We start from the raw sequence: 17,092 nt of genomic DNA on the forward strand, positions 1-17,092 counted from the left end.
ATAGAGAGAGAGACAGAGAGAAAGGCAGATCACAGAGAAAGGAGAGAGAGAGACAGAGAGAGAGAGAGAGAGAGAGAGCGAGAGAGAGAGCGAGAGGGGGGGAGGAGAGAGAGACAGGAGAGGAGAGAGAGGGGAGAGAGAGATAAAGAGAGAAAGACAGAGAGAGGGGAGAGAGAGATAAAGAGAGAGAGACAGACAGAGAGAGAGAGACAGAGAGAGAGACAGAGAGAGAGAGAGACAGAGAGAGACAGACAGAGAGATTTTTTTTTAATTTTATATAATATATTATTATAATATAATTTTAAATATATATATATATATATTTACACACCAATACTACAAGGGATACAATCAAAACAAATACCTCACATCTCAACAAAACAAAAACAAAAAACTGCAAACTCCAACAACACAACCACGAAACCACAAAAAAAACCTATGGCACATTTACATGAAAACATCGCAGAATGCCAACTCCTCATCCACCACCGAGCAAATAACCTCCTTGTAACACCACTGTTCCACAAAAGTATCTACATTTTTCATCTCTTTATAGAATCTAAAATCTATCCAGACCCTTGCTCTTACCATTGCTAAAAACACACTGGTCAACTCCTGAACCACTTCACTTTCGATTTTGTTTTTCCTTGTAAGATAAATTGCCATTTTTGCTTCACCCAAAGGGAAATTTAACAGTTTCCACTTAAAAGCATTGCTTCTCCTGTACCCAGCTCCAAATATAAAAACAGCCTTGGACCACTCCTCGTTAAGAGACAAAAACAAGATTCTTAATTGTATCAAATAAGATCTCAAGCCTACCACACTCTAAAATGTTCCACGCTTCCACAGAAAGGACACTTATTTGATACATTAGGATTTACAACAGAAATAAAAGCGTTTACAGCAACTAAACTGTTTCTAAAACACAGTTCACATCAAATTTCTTTCTCCACACAGAGTCCTCTTTTCCATTTAGCTTGCCCGCGTTGAGAGCTTTGACACAACATTTGTAAAAAACTTTGCCACCGACAGTATATAAATCCAGTCCTTTCGAACATGTTTCGTCCAAAAGGCACCCAGAACAGCCATTAACATCTGTATAAAGTTCCACCTCTGGAAAAGGGTCCTCTTCATCCGGGATCTCCTCCCCCACACAGTACATCCTCAAAAGTTTTAAATCTTCCAAAGACAGTCTTTCAGCCCACCGTTTTAAAATATAATCCATTTGTCGAACTGAATTCAGACCCAGCAGTTTAGCCACAGCATGTCCATCCTCTAACCTTGGCCCAGCTACATCCACAATTTTCCCCAGCATGAGTATTCCGTTTTTGCTCAGTATGTGTCTGAGGCCTGGTGTTGAACTGTCCGTAACATCCATTCTTGCCCCACCGACAAGAGGTTCCTCCAACAACCAATACATTGAAAGAGCAGGCTCAGACATTTTCCTTTTAAATAGATGCCATGCTTTAAAAACCCCTTTGTAGAATGGAGACAATTCTGACAAATTTAACAAATGACCATCCATTAAAAACAAACCAGCATCAAAACCGAACCCATTTACCCTCCTTAAAATGACACTCGCAACATCTCTCCACACAAGAATGTTGCCTGCATATGTGAGGTACTTTTGTACAAACTGAAGACGGAAGGTTGCCATTCTACTCTGTGTGTGTGTGTGTGACTGTAGCCTGCTCGTGCACTGTCTGCAGCTCATTGTCTGCAGCTCATCTTAAATAGCACAGTAAAGATGATAATAATTAGGGATGCCCCGATCACGTTTTTTGCCACCGATACCGATCACCAATCGTCGTGAGCCATATCGGCCGATACCGATCCGATACCGATCGTTTTTGATTAAAAGAAATTTTTATAAAATTTTTATAAAATATATATATTATATAATTAGACTTGTACTTGTATTATCTGCGAGACATCGCCACCACGCAACAAGCTCCACTGTCTGTGTGTACTCTAGTAGCCTCCAGCTACAGCCAGGATTCTCGGAGCTGCAGCTGGACCTATACTCGAGTAGCCTCGAGCTACGGCCAGGATTCTACGGCGCTGCACCTGGACCCTATTGGTATAACGTTACTTAACTGTGCTCAGCAAGCCCTCAGCTCGAATACGCATCGAATCAGTGTTATAAGACATTGATATCAGGAGCTATCTGTAGCTACTGCTAGCCGGATATATAACGTTAATACAACGCCTCAGTGAATTATTTAGTTCAATGGGACATTTCGTTTTTAACAGTGAACTAACTTGCGCTAACGTGAGCTAACAGCTAACAGCTAACAGGTATCATACCTACCTACTATACTTGCTAGAGCCGGCGTTTGTTGATGTCAGGAGCTATCGGTAGCTGGCCGGCTAGATACCGTTCGGTTAGACAATGCCTCATCATGTATTAAACTAAAAGTGAATAGTTGACTGGGTCATTTTGTAACGGTAGCTAAGCTAACGTTAGCTCAGGGAGACGCCGACACGACACGCCGTCCTCCCGTGTCTCACTAGACTAGACCCGTGTTTACATGCGTGCGGGAGGGGCTGGACTCGAGAGCAGACGCCGCACCACCGGTGTCTGAGACAGAACTCAGCGACAGCGAGTGATCGGGTTTGACGATCGGTGAAAATAAAACATTATCACCGATCACCGATCGCATATTTATACTGAATATCGGCCGATAACGATCGGTGGCCGATCGATCGGGGCATCCCTAATAATAATCTAATAGTTCTTTATAGATTTTGCTCTCAAAGTGCACCAGATTGAAGCATTTGCATCGCAAAAAAAAAATAAAAATCTGCGGTCGGGGGGGGGGGGGGGGGGGGTGTAGCAGATTATGAAGGCCCGGTTAACGCCGGTATGCTTCGCCACTGATGTGTATTAACCCTTGCCCCCCCTCATCCTTAGGCAAAAAAAGAACAGCTTGAGGTACCCAGTGTAACCTGTCCCAAAAGAAAAAATCCACTAAGATGGTTTGCAAGCTTTTTATCAATCCACTAGATGGCTCCATACTGTACAAGCTAAACAATGCCATAATGCAGAAGCTACCAGGTTGTTTATTATCAAAACTCTTTCTCTAAAGGACATCTTTGGTAACAACTAGGCCTGTCATGATAACACATTTTGCTGGGCAATTAATTGTCCCATAAATTATTGCGATAAGCGATATTATTGCGGTTTTGAGAGAATTTTTTTTATTACCCTTTTTATTTTTTTTACTAATATAATAATAGCATAATAATGCAAGGAACCGTTTCAAAGTGCAATAAACCTTTATTTAACACTTTGACTGCCGGGACACGTCTTTTCACGTCTTTGCTGGCCATGCTAAAGTTGCCGGGGGACGCTGTACAGCGTCCTTATATCAATATTTCTAAAATCTGCGATCGGATTGATATTCCCCCTCCGCTGGCCTGAGATCCACCAGCAGGACCCACTGAGCTCTCTGGCGGTTCAGGAGCGCCATCTGGTGGCCGATCGGCGCAACCGCTTAACAGGAAGCGCAGTAGAGGTTTTGCTGGTCGGCCCTATTACTTCCGGGCACTCGGTATAGGTTCCGGCACTCTAGCTCGTCACACTACATAGCGATCGATTGCCAATAACTCGATAAACAACATGATTTGGACGTATATACCATTATACAAGCTGGAGATGGACCGGGTAATAATATATCCCATAATGATAAAATTTCTACTCGCCGATGATCGCCCAACGGCGCGCGGAGACTGGGGTGAGTTTCAGCGTGTAACGTTACCATCTTCGATACTAACTGCTTTTATCAACATTTGACCCACATTAGATGATTGGTATAACGCTGCCCACGGAATTATAAACGCCCCCTCGCCCATCCGGTCAACATCAGATGACGTGTAGTAACTTCTAGAAGTACGTCTAGTTGGAATTTTTTATATCGCGCTGATTGCCATCAAACTGTATTTCATCATCAATATAATGCATTTGGGGCTATATATCACGTTCTGGAGAAAGCTGCAGAAAGAGATGAAAACATACTTATACATTAGACCATACTTTACTATGAATATGTGAATGAAAAAGTTTAACGTTGCTACACAATGAACAATACATATAGGACTTTGAATGGGCCCTAATAATGGCAATGTAGCAATAGAATTTAAAAAGTTATAGCCCTGCAAAGAAGGGGACTTTCTCCATAGACAAATAGCGCTGGCAATCTATGGTATATCATTAATTTAACCCAAGGCAACCAAAGTGTTAACATTGGAAGACAATTTAAATATCCTAAATAAAAAAATGCTCAGTTTGATTGTTTATTATAAAACAAACTGAAACTGGAAACAAGCCCTCTGTCTGGCTTTTTGTGTCATCCTTTTAACATGTACATGTATTGTTAATGTACCTTGCGGTACCATGTACAAAATGTTAATAAAGTATGAGGAAAAAACTGTGGAAACGTAATAAATAAAAAGGCAGTGAAACAATAATCAAATAAACACCAAAATATATACTATCTCTATTGGAATGGAGACTTCAGCACAGGATAAACTAGGGATGGGCAAAAATAATCCAGATCGATTGATCACATGATGTACTCGAGTACTCGTGGAGGAAAACGCTGTACAAAATAAACGTCTTTTCCGGTGTTTTAGACTTTTATTTTGAAACCCACCGACCGGTCCGGAGCGGAAGTATTGTTGTTATTATCCTAGCAGAACGTATGAGCGGCCAACTTGTCTCGTCCGGTTCTGTGTTTTTGAGCTAATGATAAAACAAATGTTGAGATTGTTGGTGAACAACTAACTTTAGGTTAGTTTTAACGTTAGCTACTAACGTTAGATGCAGCTACTACAGGCAATCAACGATGAGGAGGAAGCGTCAAAGCCGTATATAATAGAATAGCCCTGTGGTGCGTAGGCACTGCAGCACGACTCGAAACTACCTGTTATAATAAATTAATTCATGTTTAACTTGTCCCCGTGTCCAGTCCTTTGACTAGCCCCACCCGTTCATTGTAAACAATGATGCATGTAATTGTATTAACGTTATTGTGTGTTGTAGGCAGCTATGCTATACATTGTATTTCGTTTGTTAGCTATTTAGCTAATATTGAATAGCATCAACGCTAGATCTTTAATCTTTATTTAGCAGTCCAGTTTCTCCGGGCAGTAGCGAGTCTAAAAATAGCTACACTACAAAGAACGCTACTTGGTTAAAAGGAGCAACACTATTGAGAAATGTAGTTAAGCTATGTGCTCACAGGAGCTCCCGTGCTGTGCTCTAGTAACGCCAGCGGCCCGCCTCCCCACACGGAGAGTGACTGACAAGAGGTACTGGTTCCGCCTCATTAAAACAAACGCGCAAATAGCAATTATTCGCGCCCATCAAAATCATTGCATTCATTTTAATTATCGCGCCGATTAATAGATTTATTGCTTATCACGGAAGGCCTAGTAACAACCACTTCCATTTATCTAATCTTCCTTTAATTTTTTCCATCAGCCCTTCCCAATTATTTTTTACTGTTGTCTCATCACCTAAAAAAATTCCCAGATACTTGATACCTCCTTTTTTCCATGTTAAGCCCCCTGATAGGACTGGTAAACCACTAGACCACCTCCCAACTGCTAATGCTTAACATTTTCTCCAATTTACCCTTGCCATTGTTAAAAAACTAAAATCACTAACACATTCCCCTAGAACATGAACATCTTTTTGGTTTGTGACCAGGATTAAAACGTCATCAGCATATGCCCCTAGAAATATGTGTGTGCGAACCGGAAAAATCAATTATTACAGCCTAAAGTGAAAAGTCTTGCTTTTTTTCCCCCCTCCGCTGATAAATCGTAAAAAAAACTACAAGTCCCACATTGCACTCAAGCCAACGGTCCAATCACAGTAGAGTGACTGGTTTCATGGGAAATAAAGGAAATTACCAATCGGAAGCTCTCATTTGCTTGTTTACTTCCTGAAAGTCCGCCATTCCGCTATGCGAGGCTTTTCCGACACAGTAACATTAAGTTAACTTATTCTAGTCTTACCAATAGCAATAGATTTTAGAACACCTAGATTTATCGATAGCAATAGTAATATAACGTTAATACAACAAAACGAATGCCTTGCTTTGTTAATCATAACGTTGATGCAGTAGTGTATGTCGTTGTGTTGGCTTGGCTGTAACGGACATAACACTGTGTACACATTAAAATTGCCATAATCGATTCTAACATTTTCAAATCGATGCAGTTGAATTTTCCCCTTAGGATCGATGCATTGTTACACCCCTACACCAAAGTCACTGGCCCACTGTGCGTGTGTGTATCTGTGTACAGCTAACTTGGCTAGCGTTATCAACAGCAGAGATAGGTGAAAGCGGTGTGACGTAATTGGCAGAATCGACTGTCAATCAATGGTCTACCTGACACGCAAACTCATAAACAATGTTTCTGTACTGGAGGTGTATAGTATTTCAATAGGCAACCCTGAAAGGATTATTTTTCTAGAAGAGCAACACTAGCCAAAACATAGGCATTGTATGCATAAAAGGGGCAAAAATTAAGTGACTGTTACTTTTGTAGCAGTAGTTTGATTTGATAGTTTATTTGATAGGGACAGCACATGTTAATGAACATCAAGTACAAAATACAAAATGTAAACATGCAGGGTTGTAGCAAGAGCTAATTTACACCCGGAGACAGCAAAACTCTTTCAATAAATAAATAGCCTGCTTAGGGTAAAAGCATTGTGACAATCAATGATAAAAACAAGAAACAAGTTACATAAACTAAATCAGATAAAAAATTATCACAGTTCTGGTTTGCCTTAAGATGCAGTTTAAGATGGGTCTTGAACATGTGGGGCACTCTCTAATCACAACTGGTAGACTATTCCAGTAGTTACCACCTTTAACAGAGAGAACACAGTTTTAGCAAAGGTAGTATACCGAAAAGGCACCTTACAGTCCCCTCTACTGATGGCCCTGGTGGTATGGTATGGTATGGTATGGTATTTATTTTAGACAACAAAACATATACAGATCATTACTCACATACATGTTTTTGTCAAGGATAGGAACGAAAAAGGCGCAGTGACTTATTTACATCGTTGTCCTTGGATGTCAAGGATGCTTGAGAAACAACACATACAACTCATTACAGTAAATCATTCACAATTATCATCACCTTTGCATAGTAATAATGGCACAACCCTAAATTAAGTACAAACATGCACATTTGTTGGTACATGTTTCTTCTAGCCTTGAGTCCATGAGTCTCCAAAGCACCCCGAGGGAGGGGTTGAGGGGAGGGAGGGAGGGCGGTAAGAGATTCCGGGTTTGACTGATTACATTTGCCATCAGCTAGTGCCGGTGGGTAAGGTTGTTTTGACTACTGGTAATGCCAGTGTTTCCTTTTTGTTTAATGTCACTGCCTTTTTTATTAGTTGGCTACAACTTTGCCACAGTAGGCATTAATCACTTAATAGTTCAAATGTCTGTGTCCCATTCCCGTTTGCACATGCAGATACACATGACTTTGGTGGTATGTGCTATTGCACAGATGTGTGTCCCGTTCCAGTTTGCACATGCACGCAAAGTACAAATATACATTTATTTTTGAAAAAAGAAATAAACTCTGTTACTTGAAATATTTTCACTGTGCTCCTAAATATTTTTGTGTGCTCCTAAATTTCTTTGTGTGCTCCTAAATTTGTTCATTTAGGAGCAAATGTGCTCCTTGGGAAAAAGGTTAGCGTAGAGCCCTGCTGAGGCCAAACCGCTCTAAAATCTTCCAAAGATAGAGGTGCTCAACCCTGTCAAATGCTTTTTCTTGGTCCAGTGAAATAAGACCAACATCTAAGCCTAATGAACTAGAGACATCCAAAACATCCCTAATTAGAGACACATTGTCTATAATAGACCTGCCAGGCACACAGTATGTTTGATCTTTATGTACGATTTCTCCCATCACCTCCATGAGTCTGTTGGCCAGGGCTTTCGACAGGAGCTTGTAATCTGAACAGAGAATCGCAACAGGCCTCCAGTTCTTAATGTCTTGTAGATCTCCTTTTTTGGGTAACAAAGTTATCACAGCTCTCCTGCAGCTCAAAGGCAAGGACATGTCCTCAAAACTCTCATTGAGCACCTCCAGCAGATCTTCACCCATCTCCTCCCAGAAAGCTTTATAAAACTCAATGGTCAGTCCATCAATGCCAGGGGCTTTCCCCCCCTCCATGCCCTGCAGTGCTGTGTACAGTTCATTTAGACCCAGAGGTTCCCCGAGACCGGTATTCTCTTCATCAGAGATCTTCGGAAGACCCTCGCAAAAAGAATCAAACAGCGGTTCATTCTCTTTATATTCACTTTTATACAACTGTGAATAAAACCTCACTGCTTCCTGCCGAATCTCTCCATCCTCTATTAACTCTCGTCCTTCAGCCGTATGCAGAGTGTGTAGAAATCGGCTATGTCCATTTTTCTTTTCCATACCAAAAAAAACTGGAAGGCGCATCCATCAAATTAGCACTTTGGAACCTCGACTGAACCAATGCTCCCTGTGTTTTTATGCCTAGCAGATCTTTAAGCATACTTTTTTTTGGATTTGAGGACTTCAAAATGTCCTCGATTCCGTGTGGACTCAAACACATTCTGAAGGCCCTCAATCTCAGCCTCTAGATCCCTCATTGACCTTGTAATGTCCGGTGTGACATTAAGAGTGTATTGCTGACACAACTGTTTTATCTGAACTTTCCCACAGTCCCACCACTGCCTCAGGGACATAAAATCCTGTTTTCACCCCTAAACCTTTTCCAAAAAAAAACTAAAAGTCTCCTTAAAATTAACATCACACAGTAATGTGGAGTTAAAGTGCCAATATGCAATCTTTGGTTTTACCCTTGAAATAAAAACGTCACTTAAAACCAACGAATGATCGGTAAAACCTACAGGCATAATTTTACACATCTTAACAACTCCACAATGATGTTTAAAACAATAAAACCTATCCAACCTAGCTAGAGAAATTTCATTTTCTCTAACATGAGTCCATGTATATTGTCTTTTGTTGTCATGTAGCCTTCTCCAAATGTCTACAAGATCATGCGTTTCTATGAGTTGATTTAAAATCCTCTGTGATTCTCTGTGAGGTTCAGTGTGATTCCTGTCTAAAAGATTATTCTGAGTGCAATTAAAATCACCTCCCAGAAATAAAAAATCATCAGAATTACAACTCATCAGAGTGTCATTGAGCTCATTTAAATAAATGACTCTATCTGAACCAACCACAGGCGCATAAATATTAATAAAATTAAAAACCATAGTATGTCTTTCAAACTTGGCTTTTACCACCATTAGCCTCCCCTCCACTTTCGACTGTATCTCATAAGATATTGGTACAAAACGTTTTGAGAACAAAAGCCAATCCCCCAACTCACTAAGGTCAGGGAGTTTAAAACCACCTCACCCTTCCATTCTGTCTTCCAGTCTGTTTCATTTAACATATCACTATGCGTTTCTTGCACCAACATAACATCAATGCTTTTCACTTTGATAATTTCATATAAAAGAGCTCTTTTCTTTATGTCCCTTGCCCCATTCAAATTTAAAGTGGCCACTCTAAAACTACTGCTCATTAGAAATAAAGAGTAAACCACCCATGTGAACAATGTAACCAAAACAACAAAACTATACTGATTCCTCCCCATCATCTTCTTTGTTGAGGTCCAGCCTAACCTTCTGTACAAATTTCCTCAGCCTGTATACTTCTTGGTCAGAAAAACGACCATCTCCTTTATACTTCATATTATTCCTGGCTGACACAATGAACAGCTCCCTATCTGGAAAGAACTTTCCTATTTTTACACCATTCCTGTTTTTTGTTGTCTGTAAAAACATTTTCATTTCAGCCATTCCATAGGAAAGTTTAGCTTTTGCGTCTGAAGATGCATCACTCCCCCAATCATCACTCATCTCCAGAGCTTCCATCCGAGTCCGACCCTGTACCCTCCTGTGTACTCTGTGTACTACTGATTACTTTGTTCACATCCGCTTTCTTAGCTTGAGAGCTTGTCAACCTGTCTACTTCTGACTTTCTTTTCTGCCGAACGACCTTCAGCTTGTTCTCCTCCTCCTCCATGTCCACATCCTCTACCACTCCTTCCTCCACTCTGACCTCCCCACCTGTGTCCTTTGACTCTGTTACATCTACAGGTCTACTTTCCTCCTGGTTACTTATAGTGTCCTTGCTGACACAAGCCCCTCCACCCTGTCCTTGCAGATCAACTCCATCTTCACCATCCACCCCATTTTCACCTCCATTCTCTTTATTCTCTTCCACCACGACCCCCCCCCCCTCATTTTCATCCCCACCATCTTTTCACTGTACTGCTTCACCGCCTTGCCTGTGCCTTCCTCGCTTTTATCACTCCTATCTGTTCCACTAACCGTTTCAGAAGCCTCACCACCACTCTTCCCCTGTTCTCCACAACCCTCAACAACTTGATTCAAACCCCATGCTGTTTTTCCTTTCTTTGTTGTGCCCTTCCCAGCATTTTTCCCAGTACTAGGCCCCTCTCCTGGGCAAGCCTTTCTCAGATGCCCCTCTTTACCACAACCAAAACATTTCATATTCTGCGTTGTTGCAAATATGACATAATCAAACCTGTCTACTACCACTTTAAAATTCAAATCTAGCTCCTCCACGCGTTTGTTCATTATTATGAACGTCTGCCGTCTATGAGAAACCACATGTTGCAATTCAGGCACTTTGCAACCTGATGACATCTTTTTGATTGGAGATAAAAATGTTCCATATCTGGCGAGTTCTCTCAAGATAAGCTCATCACCTATCAACGGGGGAACATTCGCCAAAATCACCTTTTTCGCTGGCGTTGTGAGCGGCGTTACTGACACGAACGTGTCGTTTATTACTAGACCATTGATAATGACTTTATTTGCTTTCACCACATCATCTACAAAGATAACGACGCCACCGTTCATCCTCGCCGCAGACTTAACACTTGGAGCTCCTACCTCCTTTGCAACAGCAATACTACAGTCTTCAACTGAGCAAGGAAACGACAGCGATACTTTAAAGCCATGTTTCCTGTCAGCTTAGCGAAATCCATGTCACTGGCAGCGGACAGCTGCCACCAACGCCACCAACCCACCAACTGCACACAACCAGTCAAATAAAGTACAGTCTAATTCACAATTTGAAACACAATATATAAATAGAAAAGTTAGAAACTCACTCGTACCGCAGTCTCACACGCGCAACTCGCTCCATCTCCAAACACACGCATGCGCACAGAGAGAGAGAGAGAGACACACACAGACAGAGAGACAGAAAGAGAAAGAGAGAGAGACAGAGAGAGCGACAGAGAGAGAGAGAGAATGTAAACGTATGTTTCCCATGTCAATAAAGCCCATTTGAATTGAATTGAAAGGGAGAGAGAGAGAGACAGACAGAGACAGAGAGAGATAGAGAGAGAGAGAGCAAGAGAGAGACAGAGGGAGAGAGAGAGAGACACAGACAGAGAGAGACAGGGAGAAAGAGAGAGACAGAGAGAGAGAGAGAGAAGGTACCTGAATCAGACTAAACACACACACCTCACCAACACACCTCACACACTAACACACCTCACAGACTAACACACCTCACACACTAACACACCTCACAGACCAACACACCTCACAGACCAACACACCTCACACACTAACACACCTCACAGACCAACACACCTCACACACTAACACACCTCACACACTAACACACCTCACACACTAACACACCTCACACACTAACACACCTCACAGACTAACACACCTCACAGACCAACACACCTCACAGACCAACACACCTCACAGACCAACACACCTCACAGACCAACACACCTCACACACTAACACACCTCACACACTAACACACATCACAGACTAACACACCTCACACACTAACACACCTCACACACTAACACACCTCACACACCAACACACCTCATAGACCAACACACCTCACACACTAACACACCTCACACACTAACACACCTCACACACTAACACACCTCACACACTAACACACCTCACACACTAACACACCTCACAGACCAACACACCTCACACACTAACACACCTCACACACTAACACACCTCACAGACCAACACACCTCACACACTAACACACCTCACACACTAACACACCTCACACACTAACACACCTCACACACTAACACACCTCACACACTAACACACCTCACAGACCAACACACCTCACGCACTAACACACCTCACACACTAACACACCTCACACACTAACACACCTCACACACTAACACACCTCACAGACCAACACACCTCACAGACCAACACACCTCACGCACTAACACACCTCACAGACCAACACACCTCACACACTAACACACCTCACACACTAACACACCTCACACACTAACACACCTCACAGACCAACACACCTCACACACTAACACACCTCACAGACCAACACACCTCACACACTAACACACCTCACACACTAACACACCTCACACACTAACACACCTCACAGACTAACACACCTCACACACTAACACACCTCACACACTAACACACCTCACAGACTAACACACCTCACAGACCAACACACCTCACAGACTAACACACCTCACACACTAACACACCTCACAGACTAACACACCTCACACACTAACACACTTCACAGACCAACACACCTCACACACTAACACACCTCACACACTAACACACCTCACACACTAACACACCTCACACACTAACACACCTCACACACTAACACACCTCACACACTAACACACCTCACAGACCAACACACCTCACACACTAACACACCTCACACACTAACACACCTCACAGACCAACACACCTCACAGACCAACACACCTCACACACTAACACACCTCACACACTAACACACCTCACACACTAACACACCTCACAGACTAACACACCTCACAGACCAACACACCTCACACACTAACACACCTCACACACTAACACACCTCACACACTAACACACCTCACAGACTAACACACCTCACACACTAACACACCTCACACACCAACACACCTCACAGACCAACACAACCAACACACCTCACAGACCAACACACCTCACAGACCAACACACAGGGAGCGAAATTAACTTTTTGACTCACCGGCCAGTGGCGGGTAGATGGGAAGAGTCTACCCGCCACGCATATTTCTTACCTGCCAATATATATTTTATATATACAATTTTTTTTTAAATAAAATATATATTATATAATCATACTTGTAGTTGTATTATCTGCGAGACATCGCCACCACGCAATAAGTCAAAATGCTTGCTATCTGCAAACAGCTCCACTGTCTGTTTTGGCTGTGTTGCTCTTCTAGAAAAATAATCCTTTCAGGGTTGCCTATTGAAATACTGTACACTTTCCTACTGTACACTTTCCTGATTAATTGAAATGGGGGACCCTGATGTAAACAAGACGAAAGTCTTTCTCTGGTCTGCATCCCCTTAACAATTGTGTGTATTGAGCTGTACTGTATTGTACCCATTCTGCAATCTGTTAATAAAGTTTTCAATCAATCAATCAATCACACCTCCAGTACAGAAACATTGTTTGAGTTTGCGTGTCAGGTAGACCATTGATTGACAGTCGAGTCTGCCAATTACATCACATCGCTTGCACTCCGGTGCTGCAGCTGGACCCATTGCCCACCTCTGCTGTTGATAACGCTAGCCAAGTTATTATACACAGATACACAGTGGGCCAGTGACTTTGGTGTAGGGGTGTAACAATGCATCGATCCTAAGGGGGAAATTCAACTGCATCGATTTGAAAATGTTAGAATAGATTATCGCAATTTTAATGTGTACACGTTATGTTATTGTCATGTCCGTTACAGCCAACACACCGACATACGCTACTGCATCAACGTTATGATTAACAAAGCAAGGCATTCGTTTTGTTGCATTAACGTTATATTACTATTGCTATCGATAAATCTAGGTGTTCTAAAATCTATTGCTATTGGTAAGAGAGACTATAATAAGTTGGTGTCTCGGAAAACGAGAGCCCTGATCGCGGAGTTTCAGGAAGTAAACAAGAAAAATTAGAGCTTCCGATTGGTCATTTGCTTTATTTCCCATGAAACCAGTCACTTCACTCTACTGTGATTGGACCGTTGGCTTGAGTGCAATGTGGGACTTGTAGTTTTTTAACGATCTCGCAGCGGAGGAAAAAAAAGACGAGAGAGGCTATAATCTGTATTCGCACAGCGTGCGCGTAATTGATTTTTACCGTTCGCATACAAATATTTTTAGGGGCCTGCTTATGAACTACACGTCTACACGCCACACGGCGGGCAGCCCTCTAAGTGTCATGCGCCAAAGGTAAAAACAGACCGCCCCTGGCGGGCGGCGGGCTTTAGTTTCGGTCCCTGCCAACACACCTCACAGACCAACACACCTCACAGACCAACACACCTCACAGACTAACACACCTCACACACTAACACACCTCACACACTAACACACCTCACAGACCAACACACCTCATAGACCAACACACCTCACAGACCAACACACCTCACAGACCAACACACCTCACAGACCAACACACCTCACAGACCAACACACCTCACACACTAACACACCTCACAGACTAACACACCTCACACACTAACACACCTCACACACTAACACACCTCACAGACCAACACACCTCACAGACCAACACACCTCACAGACCAACACACCTCACACACTAACACACCTCACAGACCAACACACCTCACAGACCAACACACCTCACAGACCAACACACCTCACAGACCAACACACCTCACAGACCAACACACCTCACAGACCAACACACCTCATAGACAGCCAGGTCGATGCCAGCGTAGGGGATGATGCCCAGCGCGTTGGGGATGTAGCCCTTGTAGAAAGCAGCCAGGCCCTCTCTCCGGTAGATGTGTTTGGCACAGTCCGCTATGCCCGAGTACTGACCCGTGTTCCTGAGGGCCAGGCGTGTCTTCAGAACCTGCAGGAGAGAGAGACCAGGATCTCAATGATACAAGCGTTTCATCAACTAGTGCTACATAGAGGCGGAATCCATCTCTATATCCATTATATACACAGCAGGATTCTGCCACTAGGGGGCGCTGAGAAAGAACCTCAAACCCCCCCTTCCCCCCTGTCCCCACTCAACTAGAACCAACACAGGGCTGTACCGAATGTCATTTTTTGTTTTTACATTCGAAACTTCTATTGAAGTTTTCGAATGAAGCTTTGAATGTCTTTTTTTTTATCTACTTTTTCTCCTCCTTTTTCTGTATTTTTTCTCCCATCCCAATTTTAGTCGTTATGCCAATACCCGACCACAGAGCTTTGAATGTCTGTCGTCATATTTTATGACGTAATCCAAAAAAAAGTATCCTCAAAGAAAATCCTCAATTTGAATAAAGTGATTAATCTGATTTAAAAAAATTAAATCAACTTTTTTATGAATATAACTTGTCAGTTTCGTCAACATAAATAATCCAATAAGGGCACGTTGGTACGAAAGTGATGGTGACGTCTTGATGCCAAGCGGATGCAGACCGGCTACATCATTTATGATAAATGTTTTATTTACATTTTTATGACGAGTCATATACTATAATAGTATAATACTATAATATTAGTGTAGCCTAATCTTTATCTGCAACTGTGAAGAAAAACCCCATGAATAGTAATAATAATAATAATAATAATAAAAATTAATAATAATAATTCGAATGTTGATTTAGAGTTCAAATGTCAACGTTATGAATGAAGCTTCGAAGCTTCGAACTATTCGGTACAGCCCTACATCAAACCAAAACAAAATATGTAAACAAAGTGCAATACCAAGTCGGGATCTTTTGCCTAGAGGTCGCCGTTTGCCGGCATTACAGACTCTACCATTAACACTTTCAGCGCCAGAGGGCGCTGTGTACTGTGTGGTTGAAAGGCCAGTGTTCTAAAGTATAGGAATACGTGGCGGTGTTTGCAGGGCTATAACTATATTATATATTATAGCTATGGATACAATACTATTGCCCATTTGACATCGAGTATCTATCGTTCAATATGTGAAAAAGAAATAATTTTTTCATCCATACATTCCCGCTTTATATCGTGGTGAATATAAGTATGGTTTTAGAGCAGTCTAGGGTAATTCATGGGAGGCTGGTCATAGCCCCCAACGTGTATTATACTAAATGCATTGGCGTTCCGTCCCTACACACGCTACAATAAAAAAATCAAATGCATATGATAGGTATTATGTTCCATCATGAATGCATGAAAGGGTGGGGGGGGGGGTCGTTTTTCGATGCTTTGATCGTCACCAACGGAATACGTTATGGACTAACGTTACACACATACGCTCGGATCGCAATGAAGGCATGCTTTGATCAACGCAAGATTGATCTCATATAGCCCTTACCCATGACTAGGATCTGCCCCAAAAAGAATATTCCAATTATCTGATCGCGAGTCCCAGTATTGGTGTCGATCGTGTTGCCAACATAATGAGGGCCTCAGGGCAGCTCTGGCTGCAATTGTAGCTGCAATTGTAGCTTACCACCACCGGTATGACTGTGTATGAACGAATAATGGACTCTGTGAAGCGCTCTGGGTCAGTGAAGAGCGCTATATAAATCCAAGTCATTATTATTATTTTTTTTTTATCCACTTTTTCTCCCATTTTTTCTATATTTTCTCCCATCCCAATTTCGTATCATCCAATTCAACCCTCCCCTGTCACGAACGCTGTTTCTTGCCTCCCACAAGCCGGCTGCAATGTGGACTAAGTCATACATAGCACAAGTCCCCTCCGGTACTTGAGGTAACAGCAGTCGCATCTTTTCACCTGCGCAGCTCGATCTCTCAGTGTCGAGGAGTAACGCGTGGGAGGCTCACGCTGCCCCCGACACTTCCTGATTCTACTGCGCAGGCGCACCAACCGACTTGTAGGAGTCGCTTGTTCACAACGCCCGATCCCCACCCTTCAGTTTCCCTCCCCGTAATACGGCCAATGTGTATTACTGCGGACGACCAGCTA

General features: G+C 42.4%; 1 protein-coding gene across 1 annotated transcript in view; it reads right to left on the minus strand.

Annotated features, from left to right (window-relative positions):
• slc25a25b (solute carrier family 25 member 25b) overlaps positions 1-17,092 on the minus strand; it is a gene marked incomplete at its 3' end in the record, with an annotated part of 150,441 nt that overhangs the window by 9,827 nt on the left and 123,522 nt on the right. Inside the window, exon 10 of the mRNA XM_084324532.1 lies at positions 14,879-15,046. Within this exon, the coding sequence (XP_084180658.1) occupies positions 14,879-15,046 (168 nt within the window). The remainder of the gene's footprint in view (positions 1-14,878; positions 15,047-17,092) is intronic.

The sequence above is a fragment of the Notolepis coatsorum genome (assembly GCF_963971535.1).
Source record: "Notolepis coatsorum genome assembly, chromosome: 11".
Classification (NCBI taxonomy): domain Eukaryota; kingdom Metazoa; phylum Chordata; class Actinopteri; order Aulopiformes; family Paralepididae; genus Notolepis; species Notolepis coatsorum.